This window comes from Diabrotica undecimpunctata, chromosome 3 (genome assembly GCF_040954645.1).
Source record: "Diabrotica undecimpunctata isolate CICGRU chromosome 3, icDiaUnde3, whole genome shotgun sequence".
Classification (NCBI taxonomy): Eukaryota; Metazoa; Arthropoda; class Insecta; order Coleoptera; family Chrysomelidae; genus Diabrotica; species Diabrotica undecimpunctata.
In genome coordinates this window covers 93,145,215-93,171,665 of record NC_092805.1, presented here as the reverse complement: position 1 = coordinate 93,171,665, position 26,451 = coordinate 93,145,215, and the positions used below count along the sequence as shown (strand labels likewise).

Sequence of the window (26,451 nt, the reverse complement as noted above, 5' to 3'; positions counted from 1 at the left end):
TTATCAACGATTTTGTATTTAAATCCAAGTTTTTCAGCTGTCTGCATAAAGTGATTTTATGGCAGGTTCTTCCCATCGCAACAAACTTGTTGAATATAATATCAATTGTTGGTATTACATTTTTTGAGTATTCCTCGTAAACCAAATTCCTTAAACATTTAGCAGTCACGATATTAAGATGTTTATATTTTCCAGCATCTGATCTTATGTTTCTCCTTTTCACACCACTGTTTACTTACAGTGTCACGCATAGTAGAATACGGAGTTCCTGTTAGAAAGACCGCTTTTCTTATAATACTGCCTTTACAACTATTTTCAAGATTATTTTGCAAATTTTGTAAACGTTTATATAAATTTTCTTGCATTATTCATTCAAAACAATCTTTTTGTTTGGAAGTTGTAAACTATTTTCTTAGATAGTTTCAGTTTCAGTGTCCTTGTTTTTTATATTACTTAAATAATTGTCGACTTTTACACTTTTTCTAATACTGCTTAGGTTCTCTTGCACCCATGGACGAAAAACTGTGATTTTCCCATGTGCAAACATTTTCTTTATACACAGATAGACAGTTTAAAAAAACAAATAACAAAAAATTACTACAATTATAATGACCACCCCAAAACAACAAAATTTCGACAAAACTCAAAATTGAAGCAATTCTCATCTATAAACGACTTCATTGCAACTAAACGGAAAATTTGTAAGTCCAGTCCCTTTAAAGATAAGCACGTATCTGTATTTTAACAATCGCATTACTAATTGTAAATAAGTAATTTTAGAACTTAAAGTAAACACTTGCATATTAGTACAGTTAAAATTATTAGACGATAAATATTACGCAAGGGAATTTAAACTTTTTTTCTACTTTTAAGGACAAAAAAAGTCGTCAGATTGGCACTGGACGACATCACTAAAAAAATTAGATCCTGGTTACAATAAATCATGGAAAATCCGGAAACAGACCATGGACTGAGACTGCTGTAGGTAAATATAACTTTCAGAGATAGTGGTATCTAATGTGTGTGATTGTGAGATTTAGTCGACTATACATATGTATTCATTCCCAGCCAAAGCTGTATGTATAAGTAACAAAAAACAAAATGTGTTTAATTTATTAATGTTTTGTATTTTGAAAATGATTTCCAAAGTGGATTTGTTCAGTGGTAGCGTTCTGTAGCCTAAAGATAAACTGGTGATGAGGTATTATTTATTTGTCAATTAAAATTGGCTCTATTCTGTAATAACAACAGTTTTTCCAGTATTTTAGATATAATAGGGAGAAAGCTAATAGACCCGTAGGACTTTATTTCCTCCAAGAAATTTCCAGGCTTTAAAATTAATATTATTTGGAGTAATTTTCCAAACTAAAGGAAAAGTACTGTTCTTAATATGGCATTATACAGTTGTGTAAGATGAAATAGGCCTTTTTTTGGTAATTTCTCTAAGATTCTTACGATAATTAGGTGATACCCTGGGGACTTTTTGGGGTTTAATTTAGTGTAAATAATATTGACTTCGTTTTTTTTAGAAGAGTTTCAAGTTGATAGAGAGATTCTAGATACATTTGGATTTCATTATCATAATAATACGTTCATCTGCAGGAAAAGCCTAGAAAACCGTTTAAAGATGTTCAGCGAAAATTTTTCCTTTGTCGTTATTGATTTTTGCTCATTCACCAGCATCAGTGCGAATTGAAGGGTTGGAGAATTGAGGAATTTGCCCGGTTGTTTTCCAGACTGAATACTCAGTAGTTTCTGTAGGTTTTGTAGGCGAAAGATGTCTGAGATATGAATGTTTACCATTGTTTTTGTGGTTATAAAATAACACTTTGAACTGTGCTGTAGTTATATTCAGATTGGCCTTGTCTTGTGGTGCTTTCATCAGCTACCATATACGTCTTAATATTCGTTTTTCAATCATTTTTTGTGTGATTTTATTGGGTAGTCCATCAGTAGGGCGGTTTATTTCCTTTATTGTCGTTGATTCCCTTGCAGTTTCTGGTCTGGATTGGTTATGGTATTCTGTGGCATTTTCAATTTCCAGGTTAGTTTTTAGTGGGATTTTTAATTCTAATTTATCGGTTAGTTATTCTCTGAATTGTTTCCAATTTGTGGATTTATTAGTTAATGTAGCAGGTGGTGTTTTGTAAAGGATTTCTGAACTTACTTCAATTAAAACAGGAAAGTGGTTAGAAAACAGATCATAACAAGAAGAACTCAAGTTGTTGTTTCATAAACCCATGGGTCAAGTGTAGCGGATCTTCCTTTCTTATGGTGTTCTTAGGTCAAAAAATTTGAACAATTCTTTATAGGTATCCTTTTAGTCTTTGTGGTATACTGGTCACACTTCTAAATGGGGCTGAGCATGCTGAATGATTGTTAAGCTTTTCGTATTCTCATACCATCTCCAACATGGCTCCTCAAAGAAACGGTCGTGTTTATGACTCTGTACGTAAAATTGCTGTAAAAAGTGCCTAAAAGTTGCACAAAGTGGTCTTTTATGTGCAAAATGTGGAACATTATTACCTAGTGGCTGCCTGAAGCAATTAAAATATATTAAATATATCGACGATAAAACAGTTATATGCTGTGAAGAAAGTGTTACGTTAAGTGATCCAGCAAACGAAATCTTGGATAAAAGGGCTGACGATGAGGATCCGAGGCTAACTGAAATCAGGTGCTTAAAGAAAATTATTAATCAGAATGACATTATAATGACAAATAACGATAAATTTACTGAAAGAACAACTACATTTATTTAAATATATGAAATTAACCGACCAGTCGCCATCTACTCAACAAAATATGAATTTAATAAACCATTCTAACAGAAACCTCAATTTTGAACGACCGATTACACCCGCAAAAAATATTGCTGCTAATGAAAGTTGTTGATAAAGAAAGGAGTTCCTCAACAAAAACTGTGTTTAAAAATGTTACCAATAAAAAAAAATGTTTCCTTAATCGAAAATAATAAACAATTATCAGCTGATATTTTAAGAATACAAACGAACGCAAAATGTTCAGATATTATTAATTTAACAAACGATGAAAATTTGATAAATATTGATAATACACATTCGGTTACAAATAATAGTGGACAAGAATGTAAAGTGGTCAGACACAAAACAAAAAAGAAATGGACGTATTGTTATAGGTAATAATGAGAATTTAGCCCCAATTTAGAATGTGTCCTAAAATTAAGCCATCTCCATGTTACTAGAGTAGACCAACATATTACGGCAGAAAATCTTAAGATGTTAGAAAAACGCTTTACAGAAGTAACATGTACGTCGTTAACGGCTAAGCATCTCAACATATATTCATCTTGTAAAGTTTCAATTTTGAACAAAAATTCGGTATAGCGATGGACCCAAAACTATGGCCAGTAGGCTCCTATGCAAGTAAGTTTTTTATGAAGCAACCAGTGGTAGCCGTAGCTCAGTGGTTATGTTACTGGCTTAACAAGCTGGAGGGCCTGGGTTCGAATCCCGGCACCGACAAAATTTTCAATTTCTAATTTAACTGAGCTGCCACCGTGCTTCGGAGGGCACGTAAAGCCGTCGGTCCCGGCTACGAAAGTAGTCTTTAAGTCATGTTAGGGGCGCTTGCGCGACCTGAAAACCCTAACACTAGAACTTAGCCAGAAGGTTACACGAACTTTACTTTACTTTATGAAGCACCCAACACAGGAAAAAGGAAGGGATGAGTACAATCTCCTACTGTCAAATATTCAGGGACTAAATCAAATTAAAATTGATTGTTTATTTGATGATTATAAGGAGTCTGATTTAAAATTTCTTTGTATGACTGAGACGTGGTCAGCAGATGGCGAGGTGATTCATTATAGTTTTCCAAATTTTAAAATTGTAAATTCTTTTAGTAGATCCCAATATATATGTGGTGACGTTGCAGTTTGGGCAAGGGATGATATGAAGGTTAGTTTCACTTTACTCGATTAGTACTGTGTTGAAAAACATTGAGGCATGTAGGCTGAAGTAGCAGTATAATTCAAATCAACACACAATTTTAGTATGCTACAGATCTCCTAAACGTAAATTTGGTGTATTTTAAAAAACTTAATCTTATTATAAATTCAAATTTTAAACCAATTTATATTTTTAACAGGCGATTTTAATGTAAATTCCATGACACTAAATAATTCACACAGATTTTCTGGTCTTCTAGCATGTTATGGATTGTCACCCAGAATCTTTAGATCGGATATATACAAATTGTGGTGATTGTATAGGTTCTGTAAATGTAAATACTGAATCGGATCACGATATATTCCGTTTAAGGTTAAATTTTATTGATCTAACTATGACATCAATTCGAAACACTTTCATAGTAACACATGAAGGCGCTATAAATACATTCAACAATCTCTAGATTAAAGAAACATGGCAAGATGTCTATCATACAACTGATGTTGAGAGTAAATAGAATGCCTTTCATAATAAATTACAGTTCTATTTTAATATTAGTTGTCCTATTAGAAAAATCAAACATTACCAAAACCAAAAAAAAACTTGGTCACACAAGAAGTAAAATCTTTTTCAGATAGTTTGAACGATTTGTATATTTTGAGTAAGGCATACCCTGAGCTAAAAACTATATTCAAAAAAAATATCTGCAAAAAGTTCTTGTTGAGACCACAAAGGGTCAGTTTTATTTTAACAAAATCTCTGAATCCTCTAACAAGAACAAAACCACATGGGCTGTTATAAATGAACTTAATGAAAAACAAAAAAATCACAAAAATATCTGTCTAAAAATAGATGATACTAGGATTACAGATTCAGATATAATATCAAACAAATTTAGTGATTACTTTATAGATGCACCAGAAGATATAATTAGTAAAATAGTTAAGCCAAATTTAAATTTTCAGCATTTCAACGATTTTGTTCAAAACAGTTTGTTCCTATCTTATATAACAGAGGAAGATACCTTAGACATAATAAAATCTAAAATTAAAAACAAAGCATCGTGTGGTTTTGATGAAATATCAGGTATAGTAATTAAGAAAATTGTGTCACAGATTTTGACACCACTTGCTCACATTATAAATGCTTTTTTCAATACTGGGGTTTCCCCCCCAGTATGCTGAAAATGTCTATAGTTTCATCAGTATTAAATATAGTCTGTTCCATCTGTGGTATCTAAGATTATTGAATATGCAATGCTAAAACAACTTTTATCAGTTTTAGATATCAACCAAATTATCACAAAGCATCAACATGGATTTTAAAATAAATTTTCTACTTCCAGAGTCATTAACAGTTTCTATGAGGAAGTTTTAATCTCAATTGAAAAAAAAAATCCAACTGCCATTTTTTGTGACCTCAGTCGTGCTTTTGATTGTATGCAACACGATGTACTCCTCAATAGATTGTACAGATATGGTGTTAAGGTGTTGCCCATAGTTGATTTGGTTCCTATCTGAAAGACCGGCACCAAATAGTAAAAATAAAAAATAACTTCAAGATTTTAATATCTGGTCCGATTGTTAATAAGAATGGAGTACCAAAGGGGTCTATATTGAGCCCGATATTATTTATTTTGTATATTAATGAACTACCATATGTAATGTCTGACGTATTTCTATCAGTTTATGCGGATACTCAACAATGCTATAGTGCGATAATGACATAAATTTTTTATAAGATAAAATAACAAACTCACCGAAGACCTTCTCTGATTGGTCCAGTAATCAGTGGCTCCTGTTCAATGTTTACAAAACTAAATTTTATCATTTACATCCCGTGCAAATTCTACAAAACCTGAAAGTATTTCCATCAATGGTGAGGGTATTTTGAATTGTAGTGATGTGAAGTTTTTAGGAGTGACTTTTGACTCTCATTTATCTTTTAAAACTCATTGCTGGAATGTATGTTAAGAACTCAATTCTAAATATTATCAATAGAGATATTTGGGTAGAATACTTTGTCTGCAACACCTTCGTCTTTTTTATTTTGCTGAAGTACAATCGACAATGAGTTACGGTTTAACTGTCTGGGGTGGCTCTTCTAGTATAAAGAACGTTTTCAAGGCCCAAAAGCGTATTGTGAGATGTATTGCAGGTGTTCCGTATGGTTGGTGTTGTAAAAACCTATTTAGAGATTTAAATATATTAACAGTGTATGGAATTTACATTTTGGAAATATTGATACTAATTCATAAAAATAAAAAAACTTGTTTATGTAACAGTGATATTCACTCACACAACACAAGAAATAAGAGACAGTTTGTAGTACCCTATCGACATTTAGAAATAAGTAGGAAGTCATCTACTGTCTGTGGTTTACTACTGTATAATCAACTTTCTCAAAAATTTAAAAACATTAATTAAACTACAGCTTTTAAAAACTAAGTTCAGGACTACCTAATTTGCACTTCTGACTTGCTATAAACCTTGTTGTAAGTTATAGTCAAATAAACTATTTATCTATCTATCTATCTATGGTAATATCAAAATCTACCAGAGCCAGTAGGTAGGTTGACCCATAGATATGTTTTTAAAATTGTTGTCTTGCATACCCATCTAAAGTTGTCTTCGTTTTAGACAAATAAATAATAAAGATAAATAAAATATTGACGGCGTGAGTCGTTGAATTATTAAGACCAAGGTAAGTTAGTTTTTCGCCATTTACTTACATTTAACCACTAAATATGTAAATAATCATTTTTACTGAAAAATGATTTTAAATAAATACGTGAATATGCACCTAACTAAAACAATGTATGTGTTTTAGATACCTAGAAAGTTCATTATTATAAAATGTACTTCAAACTACCAAAGTCGTTTGGCAAAAGGCGAGGTAATAATCTATATATGAACTACAAAAATGTTTTTGGATTTTAAGTGGTTTTTATATGAAATCCTAATTATTAAAAAATAATGGTCATGACTTACGTCTGCAAGTTTTGTACAAGGTCTGTCAATAGAGGCGCACGCGGCATCTTCTCCACAAGGTACTGCGATTTTCTTTTGCTAAAACAGTACAAAAGTTACAATCAATATAAATTATCAGATACCTATAATACCTATAAATATGGTATTTTAATTACAACTTTACAATCTACTATTTTTGTTGGGATTTCCACTTCGGGGATCGAAACGTCAAATAAACCTAATTTTAAAGTAAAATTGAGGCTTATTTTCAACAAAATTCCGATTTAAACGATTTCCACTTCGGAAATCAAAACGTCAAATATATGTACTTAATTGTAAAGTAAAATTGTGGCTTATTTCCAACAAAAATAGTAAATTGCCTTAAGATATCACAAGAAAGTAGCTTCGGAACAATATTAAGTTTATAATCAATACTTTCTTCGTACATAAAAAATAAATATGGAATCAACTTGTTTAACTATAGTTACCGAAATGTTATTTACAGTCTAAGTTTTAAAATAATCGCTACAGTTATGACTTATGCGGAATACTTCAGTACCTTTTCATGTGACTTTCATCGTTTAATTATTGAGTAAGCAAAGTTCCGTTTGAGATATCTAGCCTATATATTTGTTCAGTAGATACCCAATATTTTACCTAGAATATATGTTGCAGTTTCGCAACGATATATAAACATTTATATAATATTAACAGACTTTGTGGTAGTTTTGATTCTCCCCGTATATCAAGATTCCATGTACAAGGGTGCATCTGGGTTAAAAACTACATGTTACGAGACGGGCAATCTGCAAAATGACACAGATGTGTATTTGAGATAAGCGATGCATCTACAAAATCGGAGTCGAGTTTTATCTCTCAAAACCACACACATGTGTATGGGCGTTTGGATAAAAGGTACATAAGACACTTGGCATCGGTCCTTTGACCGAGAAAGTCGTTTGATGCAGAAAAGTTGCATAAGGAATTTTGTGGTTCCTGTTGTTTGTCGGTGAAGACATCTTTTGCGATAGCCAGGGTGCTATCTTTTCATTGGGTAAGGAACAATACATCATAATTTTGTTGCTGCATGGGCTAAGTACGTTTATTTGGTGCCCAATTATTACATATTGTGTCGCGATTTTGAACTTTTGAACTTTATTGAGAACATTAAACGTTATTACCTTTATGGAGATTTGTATATTTATTAGATTATAATAATTTCACTGTTATTTTTGTATGTATATTACAGCGTTGTGTAGTTTATTACCTTATATATATATTAACTCATAATGTGTATTATGAGTATACGTTTGAATTGAGTTTATTAATTTGTTTTTATATGACATATATATTCATATTTTTATTTTTTGTATAATATTATTTCTATGTATAACGTGGTATATATACGAAATTATTTTACTGCTTTCGGTCAGTAATTTTTTTTAGAATCGACAGTTTTGTTTTGGTGATGGTTCTCTTTTTGTGTGTCGTTTCGTATTGACTAATATTTAAGTTTGTATATATTCTTCTTTAGTTATAATTGTATATTGGGTTATGTATATTTATGTTTAATTTCACCTCTTTTTAAAATAGAGTTTTGTACAGTCCACTTGCTTTCATTTCTTTTATTTTAATATACATACCCAATCCGAAAGGGGGAAACCAGCGAGTTCTAGATTGAACAAAATCTTCTCTCCCCCTTCAGGATGACCCCAATTGTTATATTGAGGTCATCGTATGTGCAGAACGCAACATAATGGTCCTTCGAGCCGGATCTTCTTTTTCTTTTTCTGTTTTTTTTTGTGTGTTTAGGGTTATCTGATAGTAGATACCTTTTTTCCATGTTCTTTTTCATGTGTAGTTGCGGTTTCCTTGTGGTAGGAGCCTTGTCGGTTATGATAACCAGTTAATATGTCGTTGCTTACGGTTTCCTTATGGTAGGGACCTTATCAATTATGATAACCATTTTATTTGCCTTGCTCACGGGTTCCTTATGGTAGGAGCCTAGTCGGTTGTGATAACTATTTGTTGGGGTATTTCTTTTAACTGGAAAAGATACCCAATCGTCTGCCGAAAGACGATACCTAGACTGCCGAAAGACTATTTCGTTGTCGAGGTTCTCTTATGCTAGAGACCTTATTGCGGTTATCACAACCATAGTATAGTCGGGTTTTCTTTTAACTGAAAAGTTGCCCAGTCTGCCGAAAGACATTTTACTTTTTACGTTGTACAAGGTTTATTTACTGTATACCTTTTTGCGGTTATCATAACTATATAGTCGGGTATTTCTTTTATGTAAAAAGATACCTACTCGTCTGCCGAAAGACGATACCTAGTCTGCCGAAAGACTATTTCTTCTTTACATTCTTTGTTCCAGGTGCTCTTATGACAGAGACCTTCTTTTTGCGGTTGTTATAACCATTTATTGCATATTTCTTTTTTTTACACCTTGCTTTCTCGAGGTTCTCTTCTGACAGAGGCCTTTTTTGCGGTTGTTATACCCATTTACATTACGGTATATCTTTTATACCAAAAGATATCCAGTTGTCTGCAGAAAGACGATTTTGTACTTTAGATTAATTTTCAAGGTGCTCTTTTTACAGAGACCTTTTTACGGTTTTTATAACCATTTTACATTTAGACTTCTTTTATACTGAAAGATAACTAGTCTGTCGAAAGACTATTTTTTTTTATATGCTTTATTCAAGGTACTCTAATGACAGAGGCCTTTTCCGGTGTTTTTATACCCATTTCTTTCTGATTTTTTCATAGTGCTTTTAGTGGAGTATTTCTTTTGTCTAAGCATATACTCAGTCTGCCGAAAGACATTCTTACTTTTACTTGTTTAGGGTTTTCTTATGCTAGAGACCTTATCACGGTTAGTATATCCATTTACATTGGGGTATTTATTTTATGAAAAAAGATACCCAGTCTGTAGAGACATTTTTTCTTTTGTATTCGTTAGTGTTTGTGAGGGTGGAAAAAGTATTTTCGGTTATTACAACCATTTTTTTGTTTAATTTTTCCTGATTGTAGGGACATTAGTAACAGATTGTAATCGTTTTATGTTGGGATATTTCTTTTACTTGATAAGATACCTGGTCTGTGGAGACTGTTCTTTTTAATTTTGTTTGTAGTTGTCTTATTATAGAGACCTGCTTTAGATTATTACAAGTATCTCTTTGGTTTGTTTCTGTGACAAATCCAGGGATTTACAATTACTTTTACTAGTTCACAATCTTTTTCTTTTTGTCTTGTCAGTTTTAAATATTAGCTGCTCCATTTTTGTCTAAACAATGGAAACCCTCAAATTCAAGAGACGGTCTGCAAAAAATGCAATTATTCGTCACTGTAATTGGATTGCAGAAAATGTTTCATTGGTCGATATTGATTATCTTTTGAAAGTTCGTCGTGAGTATTTACAGGTTGAGTATGATAAATATGAATGCGCACAGGATGCAATCGAGAACTTATTGGTAGATTCCGCCGAAGATAGCGAGGATCGAAACATTGTAGATGATTTGTTTTGTAAGGCAATGGGACTTATAATATGGGAGCCCGTCCTATCATCCTTTACGTATTATAAGGTAGGTAGTACATCCCATTGTTCTTCTAGGTTACATGTGGGGGAAAGACCTTCCACACTTATTTCAGATTGATGTCATCTACTCAATGTAGTTAAATCTTCTCAAAATCTTATGTCAAAAGACTCATCTTTTTCACAACCTCAACCTTCTTTCGAGACATCCACGTCTCAAATACCTCGTGTGATGGCGCCTAGTTCGTCAGGTCAGCTATCCTCGACTTTAGCTCATATAGATACTGTCCCTAAGGCGTTACCTACGGGCCTTAGCAGTATTGCATATTCCCTTCCACATGTTGCAGTGGTAAAAGATAGTGAGTCCTACAAGATTCGTGACGCTGATACAGGCGCGAGTTCTTCTACGGGGCTATCCTTTAATGATGTACATCTCTCTGAGCCTCAGGTCCATTCTAATATTCAATCCTTGCCCAAGGATTTTTCTTTGTATGATTTCCTTGATGGGGTGTCTGATGATGACGCTGCCGATACAGCTTCGCGGGGAGCTAACCCCGATACACTTGCTCGATCGAAATCTTGGCATTGTGAGCCAAAATTATTGTCGTCTCGTGACAGAGACAATTCTAAAGAAGCTATTAACTTAGATATTGCGACCATAATTGGGTCAAAAGATCCTAGAGTGGTACTACACCCATCTCTAGATTTAACATTCGGGGTACATACGTTTAAAATGTACTCCTATCTTTCTCGTTTACGCCGAGTAAAGGAATTTGTGTTTTGTTTCATCAGAAACGTTCGTAAAAAGCAAGCTGAATTGCTTATTGTTCAAAACTTAAACAGTCTCTCGTTTCCTCGTATATTGGAATCGTTGTCATCCGGTATTGCCAATCCGGATAATCAGTTTGACATTCCGAATTTATTTCCAGAGAAAATTATTCACCGTACAAAAGTTAGCGGTATGTTGAGGAATGCTACCATTCCTTATACTCAAAAGCATCATTTTCTTCTTTCTTTTAACAATCTAGTTGTTTTAAAGATTTTCGAAATACACGTATGGTTGAGACATGTAAGGCTCCAAGGTAGGTCTAATTTTAGACATCATTTCGGACTTAGTTGTTGCACATTTTATAACGTTGAGAGTCCCATCCATCATTGTGTTACCTGTTCGAGATTTCTTTTTATTGCCATAGATTATGGGATATATATTTGCTTAAAGCTTGCGTAGCTTTATTTGTTCATGTATTTGCGCCACGTTATAACGGTTTTAACGTTTGGAGAGTTGAGACATTTTCTATTGACATTGTACGAATTCTTTAAGGTACAAAGAATTCTTAGGAGTAGCACCATTTTTGTTTTTTGTTCGTTTCAAAATTGCCTTTTTATGTAAAAAAGCCTTGTTTATTGAATAGCATAAATGTTCGTATTTTATCTATTCTCTTTATTTCTTATTTATCGTAATTCTGATTTATTCTAATTGACTAAGTCTACTACTAGCTTATTCACTGCCTTTTTATGAGATGGAGCTGAGTCTCAACCTGAGATATAATTTGCTTATTGCTTTTCAAATTATCGTAATTATATTTTATGGATAAAGCTTATGGAAGAATATAGTTTCTTTAATTTACATTTTCGTCGTGATTATATCTGTCCAGGTAGATTGCTAATATCTAGGGACAGTGTTATAATTCATACGATATTTCTTTTGCCTTTGCTGCTTATTCGTTTCGAATATTTTAGTGGCCATTCGGGCTACAAATATTCTGTTTATTTGTCCTTAACTTGGATTTAGTTGCAGAGAACCATTTTCTTGGGTTTGTTAACCGAGATATTTGTCTTCTCCCATTTCCTTGCTTTTCGAGAACTATTAGAAGGTTATTTGTAGTATTTGTATTGAGTGCCGTCTCTCATCATGTGTCCGAGACATTCTGATTGTTGCCTTCTAATTATATACATCACTTTTCTTTCTTTCCTCGTTCTTTTTCATACGTAAAGTATGTATTCCATTGGTTAACTGGTCCGTTCATAATATCCTGAGGATTCGCTTGTATCGCCACATCTCGATGGCTTAAAGTTCATGTGTTGTATCCTAGGATAATAGAGGAATGCACTTCCTATAAGAGAGGAAATCTGTTTTATGTATAGTACTGAGAATTTATTGTTGTATGTATAAGTTATTGTTCTTGTACTCTTTTGTAAATGTATTTCTTCGTAGTATTGTAAGTGTGGCGTTCGTTTCGTAACCGAAGAAGTGTTTACGGTTTCGTAATTTGTACAGTGCGTCGGGAGTACAAAGTACAGTTATGTGTTATTGGCACGTATGACAACGCGGGGAGAATGTTGCAGTTTCGCAACGATATATAAACATTTATATAATATTAACAGACTTTGTGGTAGTTTTGATTCTCCCCGTATATCAAGATTCCATGTACAAGGGTGCATCTGGGTTAAAAACTACATGTTACGAGACGGGCAATCTGCAAAATGACACAGATGTGTATTTAAGATAAGCGATGCATCTACAAAATCGGAGTCGAGTTTTATCTCTCAAAACCACACACATGTGTATGGGCGTTTGGGTAAAAGGTACATAAGACACTTGGCATCGGTCCTTTGACCGAGAAAGTCGTTTGATGCAGAAAAGTTGCATAAGGAATTTTGTGGTTCCTGTTGTTTGTCGGTGAAGACATCTTTTGCGATAGCCAGGGTGCTATCTTTTCATTGGGTAAGGAACAATACATCATAATTTTGTTGCTGCATGGGCTAAGTACGTTTATTTGGTGCCCAATTATTACATATTGTGTCGCGATTTTGAACTTTTGAACTTTATTGAGAACATTAAACATTATTACCTTTATGGAGATTTGTATATTTATTAGATTATAATAATTTTACTATTATTTTTGTATGTATATCACAGCGTTGTGTAGTTTATTACCTTATATATATTAACTCATAATGTGTATTATGAGTATACGTTTGAATTGAGTTTATTAATTTGTTTTTATATGACATATATATTCATATTTTTATTTTTTGTATAATATTATTTCTATGTATAACGTGGTATATATACGAAATTATTTTACTGCTTTCGGTCAGGAATTTTTTTTTAGAATCGACAGTTTTGTTTGGGTTATGGTTCTCTTTTTGTGTGTCGTTTCGTATTGACTAATATTTAAGTTTGTATATATTCTTCTTTAGTTATAATTGTATATTGGGTTATGTATATTTATGTTTAATTTCACCTCTTTTTAAAATAGAGTTTTATACAGTCCACTTGCTTTTATTTCTTTTATTTTAATATACATACCCAATCCGAAAGGGGGAAACCAGCGAGTTCTAGATTGAACAAAATATCTTCTCTCCCCATTCAGGATGACCCCAATTGTTTTATTGAGGTCATCGTATGTGCAGAACGCAACAATATAATTATACATAGTTTTAAAAGTTATGCATCATCCAAAATTTTCGCTATTATTAACTATTTATATTGAGGTATTTTGTGGTTCTTAAGTATTCAACTGAGTTTTCCATTTCCTGCCAGTCTTGTTCTTATAGTGATTTCCACATTTTGGTTCTCTTTGTAAAGTTTGAAAATTTGGCCTAGGTAGATATGTTTTTCGATGTGTTCTATCTCACTGCCATTAATAGTTGTACGTTTGGGATCGTCTGTGTTTGTCATTGTTTTTGTTTTTGTCATATTCATTTTTAGGCTAACGTATTGGGAGGTGTTTGCGAGTTCCATCATCATAATTTGTTTTCTCATATGTGCTCGTTATAATCACCATGTCGTCAGTGAATCTAAGCTATTTTAACTTGTTGCCATTATCGTTGATACCATATGTTGACCAATTTGTAGTTTTGATTTTTTAGTTGTAGTGAGCGATGTAGTGAGGTTGATTTTTAAGTAAGATAAAAATGTGATCAGGATATGGATTTATAAAAATATAAAAATCGTGAATACTATTGCATACCTGTTGAAATTATGTGTATAATGTAGTGACAATTAGAAATGATATTTGAATGGAAGCGAAAGAAGCAAAAATTTATAGAAGAGACTAAATTTAAAATTGTATTTGTTTTAAAAAGAGAAATGGTAAATCAATGAATTATAAGATACAATATACATAGGTTGGTCCAGCTTAAGCAAGGATTTTGGAAGCTGTCTATTATAAACTAGTCGTACTGCAAATTGGCTTAATGCTCATCTTACAATAATTTATAATACTTATTTCAGAAGTCTGGAACCCTGTACTAGTTTGTGAAGGTCTAGTACATGAGTGCCATATGGTTTGAAATCATTTGGTAGTCTCCAAAAAGTGTTTGTTATTTAAGATCTAGTGACGACGTGTAGTCATGTATAATATAGTTGACTGTTTTAGGTTTTTTGCTATACCACCTGCAAATTAAGTATCCATAAAACAATCTCAATATATACAGATCTCTCTTGAATGGTGCGTGTTCATTAAGAAAGCATATTATAATTCTGAGTTGATTACTGCTTATTGTTCGCATTCTTCTTCTTTTTCTTCGTCTAGCCATTCACGTCCACATCTGAAAATAAGCCTCTTCAAGTCTTCCTTTCCATTGTTTTTCATTGTACGCTACTTGTAGCCAATTTTTCCCGGCAGTCCTTTTCAGATCATCTGTCCATCTCATAGGAGGTCTGCCTCTGGGTCTTTTGTGTTGGTATGGTCTCCAGGTTAAAGAACATGCATTTATGTCTTGGTATATCTCTAGACACAAGCTGAAAAACGCACGTAAAAAGCTTGGTCTATGTAAAGAAATTCTACTCCGACTACCCATAAAAAATAATAGTTTACAATATTTACCAAGAAGTATTCTTAAAATACTATCGATTTAAGGTGTAAAACTGTGGAGGTGCATTGAAGAATGTAATAAGTACTAACATTATTCAATGTTTTGAAAATGAACTACAACTAAACAATATAGTAAATAATCAGTCAGTAAATAACTAAGAAGATTTACAGGGAACCATAAAAAGGTCTTCATAATTATAGCAATAATTTGTGTCTTCAGTTAGTTAACACGTGCTTAACAGGAAAGAAAGTCTCGTATAGTGCTTGAAATTGTTCATATTAGTGACAAATGCAATAATTCATATATTACTTGACATAAGATGACACTTATAGGAAAACCTTAAAACGTTCTTACGTTCTGTCTTAAGACGCAAAAAAGTACAAAAGTAAATGAGTGCATATAACTTTAATATATCTTACCTCTCCTATATCCTCAAATGCAGCTGTCACTGGGCATATAATTCCACTCCCAATATCTTTATCAATTGTAATAACAGTATCCTCTGTCGCTGCATCCGTCTTATTATCCTCTTGAATTATATTTATATCTTCTGGTAACTGCCCTGAAGTGTCATTCTTATTTTTGCTACAAGGATATCCGAAACGTGCACAAGGTGATTGGCTATTTGCAGTTAAATTTTTTGTTACTGCGGAAGAAGTTACCGGAGCATTATCTGTTAAACTAGGAATATTTTCTCCTTTTTTTACACACGGTATTCCCTTATCTTTGCAAGGTGCAGATTCGGTATCGGCGCAAGTCTTAAAATCAACTGCAAAAAATACGAATAAATATGTCAGTAATCCATGATTTTTTAATAATAATAATATTATTCTAAAGCTATTTTCTTGTGACATTTTAAATTAATTACTATTTAAATGGGAATAAGCCACAATTAAAGGTTAAAATACGTTTATTGACGTTTCAATTTCCACTTCGGAAATCGTTCTCAAAATACAAACATTAGTAAATTATTTTTTATAATTTACTAATGTTTGTATTTTGAGAACGATTTCCGAAGTGGAAATTGAAACGTCAAAGGTTAAAATACGTTTATTGACGTTTCAATTTCCACTTCGGAAATCGTTCTCAAAATACAAACACTAGTAAATTATTTTTTATAATTTACTAATGTTTGTATTTTGAGAACGATTTCCGAAGTGGAAATTGAAACGTCAATAAACGTATTTTAACCTTTAATTGTGGCTTATTCCCATTTAAATAGTAATTAATAATAATAATAATTTACACACTGTCTTATTCACTATTAAAAGGCTTTTAATAGTTGTAAATACCATCAACTAATAAAAAAATACCAATTGCTTATCTAACTATAATTAAAGATTTACGAGTTAAAGAAAGAAGCAAAGTATGGGGATCAACTCTGTGAAAATGAAAGTTTAATAGGTTATGTTGACAGTTTGTTATGAAAAAAATCATTCTTACAAAGTTGGAAATAAGTGCAAAACAAGATTGCAATTAAAATGACAATCTGCTTTTGAGGAAGATAGCAATGGGTACTGAAAAATAAATTATTAACCATGATATCGTCGATATGTTATTGACTTACAAATGTTAAGATTTTCGTTAAAGTATGTACGTTAGAAGAGACAGAAGGAAGCTGGTTAACAGGTTTGTTTAATCGAATCAGGAAAGGGCGAAAAATGCCATATTATTATCTGTGTAAAAAAAAATAAAGGAGATATTCAACAATATAGAAACTACAGAGCCATAAACCTGCTTAGCGAAACCAGGTAAATATGGAATAAAGTACTCTAGCCCAAGATAGCGAAGAGCATCGAGGTGCACAAATGATAGAAAAGGAAATACAAGACTAAGATGCACGTCTTTAGCTAATTCAGAAATTGTTGCCAATTCTTGACAGTTTGATATAACTTTCTTATTTACAATAAAAATGCAATTTCTGGTTACTTATTTACTTATTGTCTGCTATGGATTATCAATTAACAAAGTACGTCAAAGGAAAATGCATGAGAAGAGAATGAAATTACTTTTAAATTTTTTATTGGAAAAATAATAGAACCGTATCCAAATCACGAATAAAATTAAACAGGTTAAAATGAATGGTATTTGTATTCTACAGATTTAAATAGTTGAAACAGTTATCTAAATAGTTATTCTGTCATTTTTTACTAAACAATCTATAAACCGCAGTGGTAAATCATTTTTTGCAAATTAATCCCTTCCGCCTTAAGGTGTTAGTAGTTATCAAAAGAGGGGTTCTCTTTAGTCAGCCCCATGGATAAATATCCTTGATTCTATGTCATAGACATAGATGATTCAGTGATTTTGTTGTAATATATGGTATTTTAATAAAAGTGAAAAGTCTTTCTACTTTTGGTGGATCAACAGAAATGATTCTATTAGATAGAACACTGCTTGACGGTGTCAACTAGCGTTTAGTCGCATTGACTTGTATTTTGTGTGGTGAAATAGTACATTAGGTTATATCACAGAGTATACCACCCAACAAGAAGCGAAAGCTTTGTCAATAGCTTTGATGTTCGTAGGACAGAAATTTACTTTCGTTCGTAGGACAGTTAAACAACTTAATATTTTCTGAAGAAATTTTCTTGTGGGATGTTAAAGTAATTACTGTTTACTTATTTTATTGACGTTTTAATTTCCACTTCTGAAATCGTTCTCAAAATACAAAAATTAGTAAATTAAACAAATTTTGTTTTTTGTTACTTGGTGAAAAATTCTTTTAATAATTTAATTTTAGCTGACTCATTTATATTGACAATTCAGACATACATTATACATTTACAAGTAGACGACTTTAAAATGATATTGCCAATATTGTTGAGTTGCGTTCCTGGGACGACTTTACTTGTAAGATAGTTCATTCGATTACATGAAATCAACTTTAACTTGAGAATATCCGTCAGAAAAAAAAATAATAGCATATAATTCGTCTTTAAAAAGACAAACACATTCCATGATGAGAGTAAAAAATCTCCTGTTAGTTATTCCATAGTAAATTATGAGGGAAAAACCAGGAAAAAAACCTCATAATACTATACCGAAATGGTAAGTATTTGGTCGTGCATTTAGTTTACTTTCAATAAACACCAAATTCTGATTTTATATGTTTGTTATTTAAAAACCATAAATGATGTATCCTCTATATGTTACCGACTTATTAAATACTGGTATTTTCTTTTTAATAACTTCCTCTTTTAATATGGGTAACCAGATCTTACTACATTCTGCCTAGGAATTTGCGACACAATTGGTCTCATTCAGCATAATTAGAGCTGCTTCTTTGATTTTTCTCTTTTTACCATCTGTTTCTTTTAGTATTATATTTGAATCATTCCATTGAACCCTATGTTCATTATCCCATGCGTGTTTACATATTTGAGATCTATCAAATTCTATATTTTTACCTTTACGAAGTCGATATAGCAACAGAATTTTGCAGCTGCGAAATTGGAAAGTATTACAGAACAGTATTACATCCTGAAAAAGTATTACAAAACAGTATATTAATAACAGCATTGATAGCATTGATGAAAATAATGTTGGGGAATATATTATTTTAAACAAGAATAAAACAGCTGAACAACAGGAATTTTCTTTTGCAGATTTTATTAATATGCTACATGATAAAAATTTCAGATTTGGAACTGATTCATTAGCGTTAAAATTATTGCACGAAAGATTATTCTATAATATCATTACAAAAACAGCTAGGGAACGTTTTTTAAACACGGCAGGAAGTTTCCCGGCACTGCGATTTGGACACAAGGCCAATATAAGAGTGCTTCTTCTTTAGGTACCGTCTCCTCTAAGGAGGTTGGTAATCATTACGGCTATTTTCACTTTTGAGATTGCAGCTCTGAATCAAAAAGCAAAGGTTAGAATCGAAAATGTCGATACAGAAACTATAGAAATCAAAAGAGGTGTTAGACAGGGTTGCGTGCTGTCCCCATTGTTATTTAATCTGTACAGCGTAGCTATTTTTAAGGAAGCAATATCAGAGGAACAACAGGGTATATCAATATACGGAAAAATCCTGAACAACATAAGATTCGCAAACGACACCGCTGTTTTTGCAGATACCCTAAAAGCACTGCAACGCTTAGTAAATAGGTTACATCAAGTCAGTATAAAATATGGACTACAAATGAACGTTAAGAAAAGCAAGTGCATTATTATTTCTAAGCAACATACAGTAGGAAGACTAGATATCGAGGGAAAACAAGTAGAAAGAGTGAATAACTACAAATATCTGGGAACCTGGGTAAATGAAAACAATTACCAAAGTAGAGAAATAAGGACACTCATTGAAATTGCAAGACAAGCATTTATAAAAATAAAAACAATGTTTGTTAATCCAGACCTTCCTCTGGAGCTGAAGATAAGAGCCTTAAGATGCTACGTGTTCCCGACTTTGTTATACGGAATGGAAAGCTAGACACTAAAAGTGGATAATATAAAGAAGTTGGAATCATTTGAGATGTGGTGCTATATAAGGATTTTAAAAATACCATAGACCCAACGAGTTATTCGGTTTACCCAACTTATTTTTAATATTCTTCGGTAGGTCCACATCTCGAATGCTTCAAGTCGATCGCTCACCTCTTTCTTTAAGGTCCAGGCCTCCACACCATACAGCAGCACCGAAAACACATATGAACGTAATATTCTTATTTTGAGTTGCAAACTAAGTTCTCTACTGCATAATACTTTTCTCATCTTACATCTCACATTAAATGTTGCTCTAGCTTGTCCAATTCTCATTTTTATTTCTTCTGTATACTCGTTATTTTCATTAATAATTGTACCAAGATATCTGTATTTTTTTACTTTTTCTATTGGAACCCCTCTTATGTTTAAAATGTCTTGTTGTGTTTTGGAAATTGTCATAAATTTTGTTTTATTAGCATTAAGCGTTAGTCAGCTTTCCTCACTAGCATTTACTACATTATCTAAAAGTGTCTGTAGATCTTGTATATTCTCTGCAATTAGTATAGTATCATCGGCATATCTGATATTGTTGATGGGTCTGCCGTTGACTTTTATTCCAATTGTTACATTTTCGAGTGATTTTTTAAATATTTCTTCCGAATATAGATTGAACAATAAGGGGGAAAGTATGCAACCTTGCCTTACGCCTCTTTTTATCTCTACTTCCTCCGAAAGTTCTTTGCCTACTCTGACTTCTGCTGTTTGGTTAAAGTAGAGATAAGTTATTATTCTTTTTTTTTGTCAATGTGTTTATCTTTAAGTAACTGTATGAGACGGTTGTGTCTGACCTTATCGAACGCCTTATTGTAATCAATAAAACAAACATAGAGTGGTTGGTTTACATCAATACATCTTTGCATGAGGACGTTAAATCCAAATAATGCCTCTCGTGTACCCATGGCATTCCTAAATCCAAATTGGGTTTCAGTGATGTCTTGTTCCACTTTTCTGAAAATTCCTAAATGGATAATTTTTAAGAATATTTTTATTGTGTGACTCATTAGACTAATTATAGCGTGGTCATTACATTCTTTTGCATTAGGTTTTTTTTTGGTAATGTAATAAATGTTGATTTGAGCCAATCTCTCGGAATAATACCCGTATTATATATAGTATTATATAAGTCTACTAATACATTGATCTGATCTTCTGATATTAATTTAATTATTTCAGTTGGAATTGTGTCAGGCCCCGCAGTTTTATTAGATTTTGTCAGATGATTTATTGCATGTATTATTTCATACTTAGTTATAATTGGACCTATATCATGTTCCTCGATTTTGTGACTACTCAGAATATCTTTAATTGGCATCATTAATGTGTTCTTAAATGTTTCCCATTTTTCGTTGGAATCTTTATTATCATTGATTATTGTTTTGCTTAACTCTTAGTTAATTTACAGCGTTAGTTCCCCTTTTATATTCGGGTGTTTTAGCAGAGTGCTTATTTGTTGTGTCTTTTGTTGATTTTCTTTAACTGGATTTCGAATTTTACGATTACTGGATTGTGGTCTGATGATACATCTGTTCCTGGATATATCTTTGCCGATTTGATGGAGTTATGGTATCTCTTATAAGAGTGCAACCAACTTCAATTAGCCGAAGAAAGTTGGAAGTTACTAGAGGGTCAATAACATTTGGACGACCACTTAAAGATAAACCTTCTAAATAAAGGTTAAAAAGGCGTCGCAATCTTTCGTCCAACATCCCAGCACATCAAACAAATGCAACTATACATGGCGAAAGACATTGAATTTCGCATAAATATTACATTTTAAACATTTAAAATTTTTTTATAACTTATTTAAATATATTTTGTTTTATTTTCTATTGCATTGTTTTAGTTTTCTTTAATTATACAATACAAATATTTCAAAAGTCGTCTTTTTGCTTTACGAATATTTAACATTTCGCACCAAATTTTCGCACCAAAGTAACACTCCATATTATCTAAGCACCTCGCCGACTATTGGTTGAAACATGGCCGCGTGCCGTAAAGGACCAATAGAAAAGTCCTAGATGCTAAATACATATATACGAAATGTTTAAATGCAAACGGTACTGACTCTTAAGCATTTTTTGTAAATTTTACATCGTTATAAATTACTTCTTGCCTTTGATGATTTAGAACTTATAGTTTTCGCATATTTTCCATATTTATATCACAAGTGAATATAGAAGAATATAATAATAAGGAATCAGACGCTCATATGGTATTTATTGGTCTTGGAAACGCAAATGATACAATTTGTCGAAAGGTTTTGAATTGAGTTTTTAATTGATATCCAATTGGATAGAATGTAAAGTCACAGAAAATAACTGCAACAGAAAATCAATTAAAATAAAAAAAAATTTAATTACTGTATCAAACTTTTTTTTCCAATTATAGCAAATATTAACTTAAAAATGGGATATTAAGGAAAGATGGGAAAATAAAAAACAAAGGAGATAAAAAGCTTATTTTACTTAAATACGAAACTGTAAGAAAGTATATCTATAATTAAAATTAGCATAAAAATATAAATTTATAAAATACAACTTATAAAAACCTGAGATCCATGGATAAATATTGTACTTTAACAAACAACACACGTCTCACAATAAGCTATATGCTAGATAGAATGCACGTGAAACTCAAAAAGATTGTAATACCTAAAAATAAACCGACGTTTGATTATACAAAACTAAGAAAAAGAGAAATACATCAAAAAGTGATCCAACAAGTCAATTCAAATCTAACAGAAGAAGGAGAAGAAATCTTAACATCAGAAGATGTCAATGAAAGGTGGAGCAATATTCAGAAGGCATTACTAAAGGCTGCAGAAGAAAATTTAAAGCCTGAAAAGACAAATAAAAAACAGAAGTGGATGACTTCAGAAATTCTAGCATTAATGGAAGAGAGGAGAAAAGTCAAAGGGAGAAATGAGCAAAAATATCAAGAACTACAAAGTAGAATTAAAGTAGAAATAAAAAAGGCCAAAGAAAAGTGGTTAACAGATCAATGCATAGAAATAGAAGAGTATGACAGAAAATACGACAGCTTTAATATGCATAAAAAAATAAAAGAACTAACAAATACCAAAAAGCGAGCACACCATGGGATACTCAAAGATGATAACGGTAAACTCATTGCAGACATCAAAGATAAACTAAGATTTTGGCAAGAATACATAATGAAACTATTCGACGATGATAGAATGATACAAGAAGAACCACAGGAACAAACAGGACCAAAAATAATAATGTGCGAATTAGAACAGGCAATTAGAAATGCAAAGACCGCAAAATCAGTAGACCCAGATCAGATATCCACTGAGCTAATTAAATGCGTTGACGAAGAAACACTGCATATACTTTTAGATCTGTTCAACAATAGAAGTAATACCCAAAGATTGGTTTCTGTCCACGTTTGTAACACTACCAATGTCAGTACATGCGACAGAATGCTCTCAGCACAGAACAATTTCCTTTATAAGCCACACACTTATGATATTTCTCAAAATAATATTTGGAAGACTATACAAAAAAATAGAAGATACAGATAACACCCAGTTCGGATTCAGAGGAGGACTAGGAACGAGAGAGGCTCTGTTCCTGCTCGAGCAAAGACGACTAGATATGAACAAGGATCTCTATGTCTGCTTTATAGATTATCAAAAGACTTTTGATAGAGTACAACACAAACTCATAAAACTGTTAAAAGAAAAGACTGTGGATAGTCGAGATATACGAGTTATTGTCAATCTGTATTGGAATCAAAAAGCAAAGGTTAGAATCGAAAATGTCGATACAGAAACTATAGAAATCAAAAGAGGTGTTAGACAGGGTTGCGTGCTGTCCCCATTGTTATTTAATCTGTACAGCGTAGCTATTTTTAAGGAAGCAATATCAGAGGAACAACAGGGTATATCAATAAACAGAAAAATCCTGAACAACATAAGATTCGCAAACGACACCGCTGTTTTTGCAGATAGCCTAGAAGCACTGCAACGCTTAGTAAATAGGTTACATCAAGTCAGTATAAAATATGGACTACAAATGAACGTTAAGAAAAGCAAGTGCATTATTATTTCTAAGCAACATACAGTAGGAAGACTAGATATCGAGGGAAAACAAGTAGAAAGAGTGAATAACTACAAATATCTGGGAACCTGGGTAAATGAAAACAATGACCAAAGTAAAGAAATAAGGACACTCATTGAAATTGCAAGACAAGCATTTATAAATATAAAAACAATGTTTGTTAATCGAGACCTTCCTCTGGAGCTGAAGATAAGAGCCTTAATATGCTACGTGTTCCCGACTTTGTTGTACGGAATGGAAAGCTGGACACTAAAAGTGGATAATATAAAGAAGTTGGAATCATTTGAGATGTGGTGCTATATAAGGATTTTGAAAATACCATCGACCCAACGAGTTACAAATGCAGAAGTGTAAAGAAGGCTACAAAAGGATTTCGAGGTCATAAAGCACATCAAAACAAGAAATCTGGAATATTTAGGCCACGTTACCAGAGGTGCGAAATATGAGATATTAAGGCTCATAATGTAAGGTAAAATCAAGGGTAAAAGATCCATAGGAAGACGAAGAATTTCCTGGGTAAGAAACCTAAGAGAGTGGTATATTTGCAGCTCAGTAGATCTTTTCAGAGCAGTAGCCAATAAGGTACGGATAGCTGTGATGATAGCTAATCTCCGATAGAAGAAGGAACTACAAGAAGAAGAAATCTCACAATTGGGATACAATAAATTTATTTTTAGGTCTCTTAACTAGCAGATATAAAAAACTTCATAAAGTGGAGAGCTCCCAAGTCATTAATAAAAATAATTTTATTTACCAATAATATCTGGATTAACAGGATAATTTGGATCTGGATCTGAATAATCAAAATCAATTTTTTCTCCCAAGGGTAAATCTTGCTTTGTGTCTAGAGTTACATCTTCTTCATCAGCTTTAACGTTGCAACATGGAATTCCTAAAGATTTGCAAGGCGCTTCTTCAGAGTCTTCACATTTATTATTAACATCTTCATTAGCTTCAACTTCATCGCATGGAATTCCTAAACCTTTACAGGGCGGTTCTTCAAGGTCTGCACATTTATAATTATCGTCGTTCTTATCATTACTACAAAACAAAAACAAAAAACAAAAATTAAGTATAATTTTACTGACACTCTTGGTTATTCATAAAACGTGATTAATATAATATAAAATAAGGGAAAAACATTCAAATAAAGAAAAATATGACAATTATGGGAAAAGAGATATTTAAAAAAAATGTTGATTCTCGGTTCAAAAATATATGATATTTAAATCATATGTCTCCTATCCAATACGTGTGTTGATTATAAACAGCAGGTAAATATTTGCAAAATAATTTTTATATATCTGGTATTGTGGTTAGGTTAGGTCGTAGTAATAATTAGATCTTTTATATAAAATTATTATCTAGTTTAACTTATTTTCTCTCAGCATTAGGACCGAACCATTTTAATGTCTTTTGGAGATATTATAACCTTTACTTTTTCTTCTTCTTCTTCGTCTTCCTATTGGAGAACCCCCTCTTGCCGTCTTTACTACTTTATTTGCTGTCATTCGGCTTATATGATCGTTCCATTCTACTCTTTATTTCTTACCCAGTTCTTGATGTTCGTCACCTTACATCTACGTCGTATATTTGTACTTCTAGCTCTGTCCCATAGTGTCTTGATATCAGTTTTTCACTTCTGGTGTTTCTAACATCCTTTTTGTCCTCTCTCTCTCTCCCTCTCTCTCTTTCTGTCTCTCTTTCTCTCTCTGTGTCAGGTCGTGTTTCTGCCGCGTATGTCATTATTGGTCTGATAACTGTTTTATAAATTCTGCCTTTCACTTCTTTCCCAATATTTTTATTTCTTTATATTGTTTTATTCAGACAACTTACGGCTCTGTTTGCTTTATTCACTTGATCTTCCACTTCAGTTTTGAGCTTTTCGTAGCTAGATAATGTGTAGCTTCCAGCTCCTATTTACGTATTAGTAAATTTGCTGTTATAACCATGCATTTTGTCTTTTTTGGAGAAATTAACGTGTTACATTTTCTGACGGATATAATAAATTGGTGCAGCTACGTTGTAAATCATAGCAGATTATTTTAAGTTGTTTTTCTCCTATTTGGTATCCTTTTTTAGTTCTTACTGTTTTTATTATTTCATCCGGTTAAACAATAGAGGACTTAGGGAATCTCCCTCTCTTATCCCATTGCTAGTTGCAATGGAGTCGGTTAGTTCTTCTTTTCTTTTCTTAGGTCTCTACTTTTACTTTTATTGTGTTGTTTTGGTAGATATTTTCGATCGTTTTGATTATTCCTAGAGGTATCTCTCTTGCGTACAATAAATGGATAACGTCCTTTAATTTGAGCCGGTCAAATACCTTCATATGGTCCACAAAACATAGATTTGCCGGTTTTTCGTATTCTAACGATTTCCCGTGCACTTACCCATTATAAATATAGCGTCGATGCATGATCTTCCCGACCTTAAAATCTTGTTGTTTTTCTGTTAGTGTTATAATTTCATTCAGTTTATTTGTTCTCGCTTTGGTTGTTAATTTTAGTGTTTTGTTTAATAAAATAATTACTCGATAATTTACTTTACCACTTTTTTATCTAATACTTTTTCTATGTAATTAAATTATGCAAATGCACAAAATTAAACGAGCACTC

At 32.3% G+C, this 26,451-nt stretch overlaps 1 protein-coding gene across 1 annotated transcript in view; it reads right to left on the bottom strand.

Moving 5' to 3' along the window:
- The window catches only part of LOC140437063 (uncharacterized), a 167,821-nt gene that overhangs the window by 74,343 nt on the left and 67,027 nt on the right, over positions 1-26,451 (bottom strand). The window contains exons 12-14 of the mRNA XM_072526314.1: positions 24,591-24,877; positions 15,680-16,029; positions 6,920-6,997 (exon numbers count right to left, since the gene is read on the bottom strand). Of these exons, the coding sequence (XP_072382415.1) occupies positions 6,920-6,997; positions 15,680-16,029; positions 24,591-24,877 (715 nt within the window). The remainder of the gene's footprint in view (positions 1-6,919; positions 6,998-15,679; positions 16,030-24,590; positions 24,878-26,451) is intronic.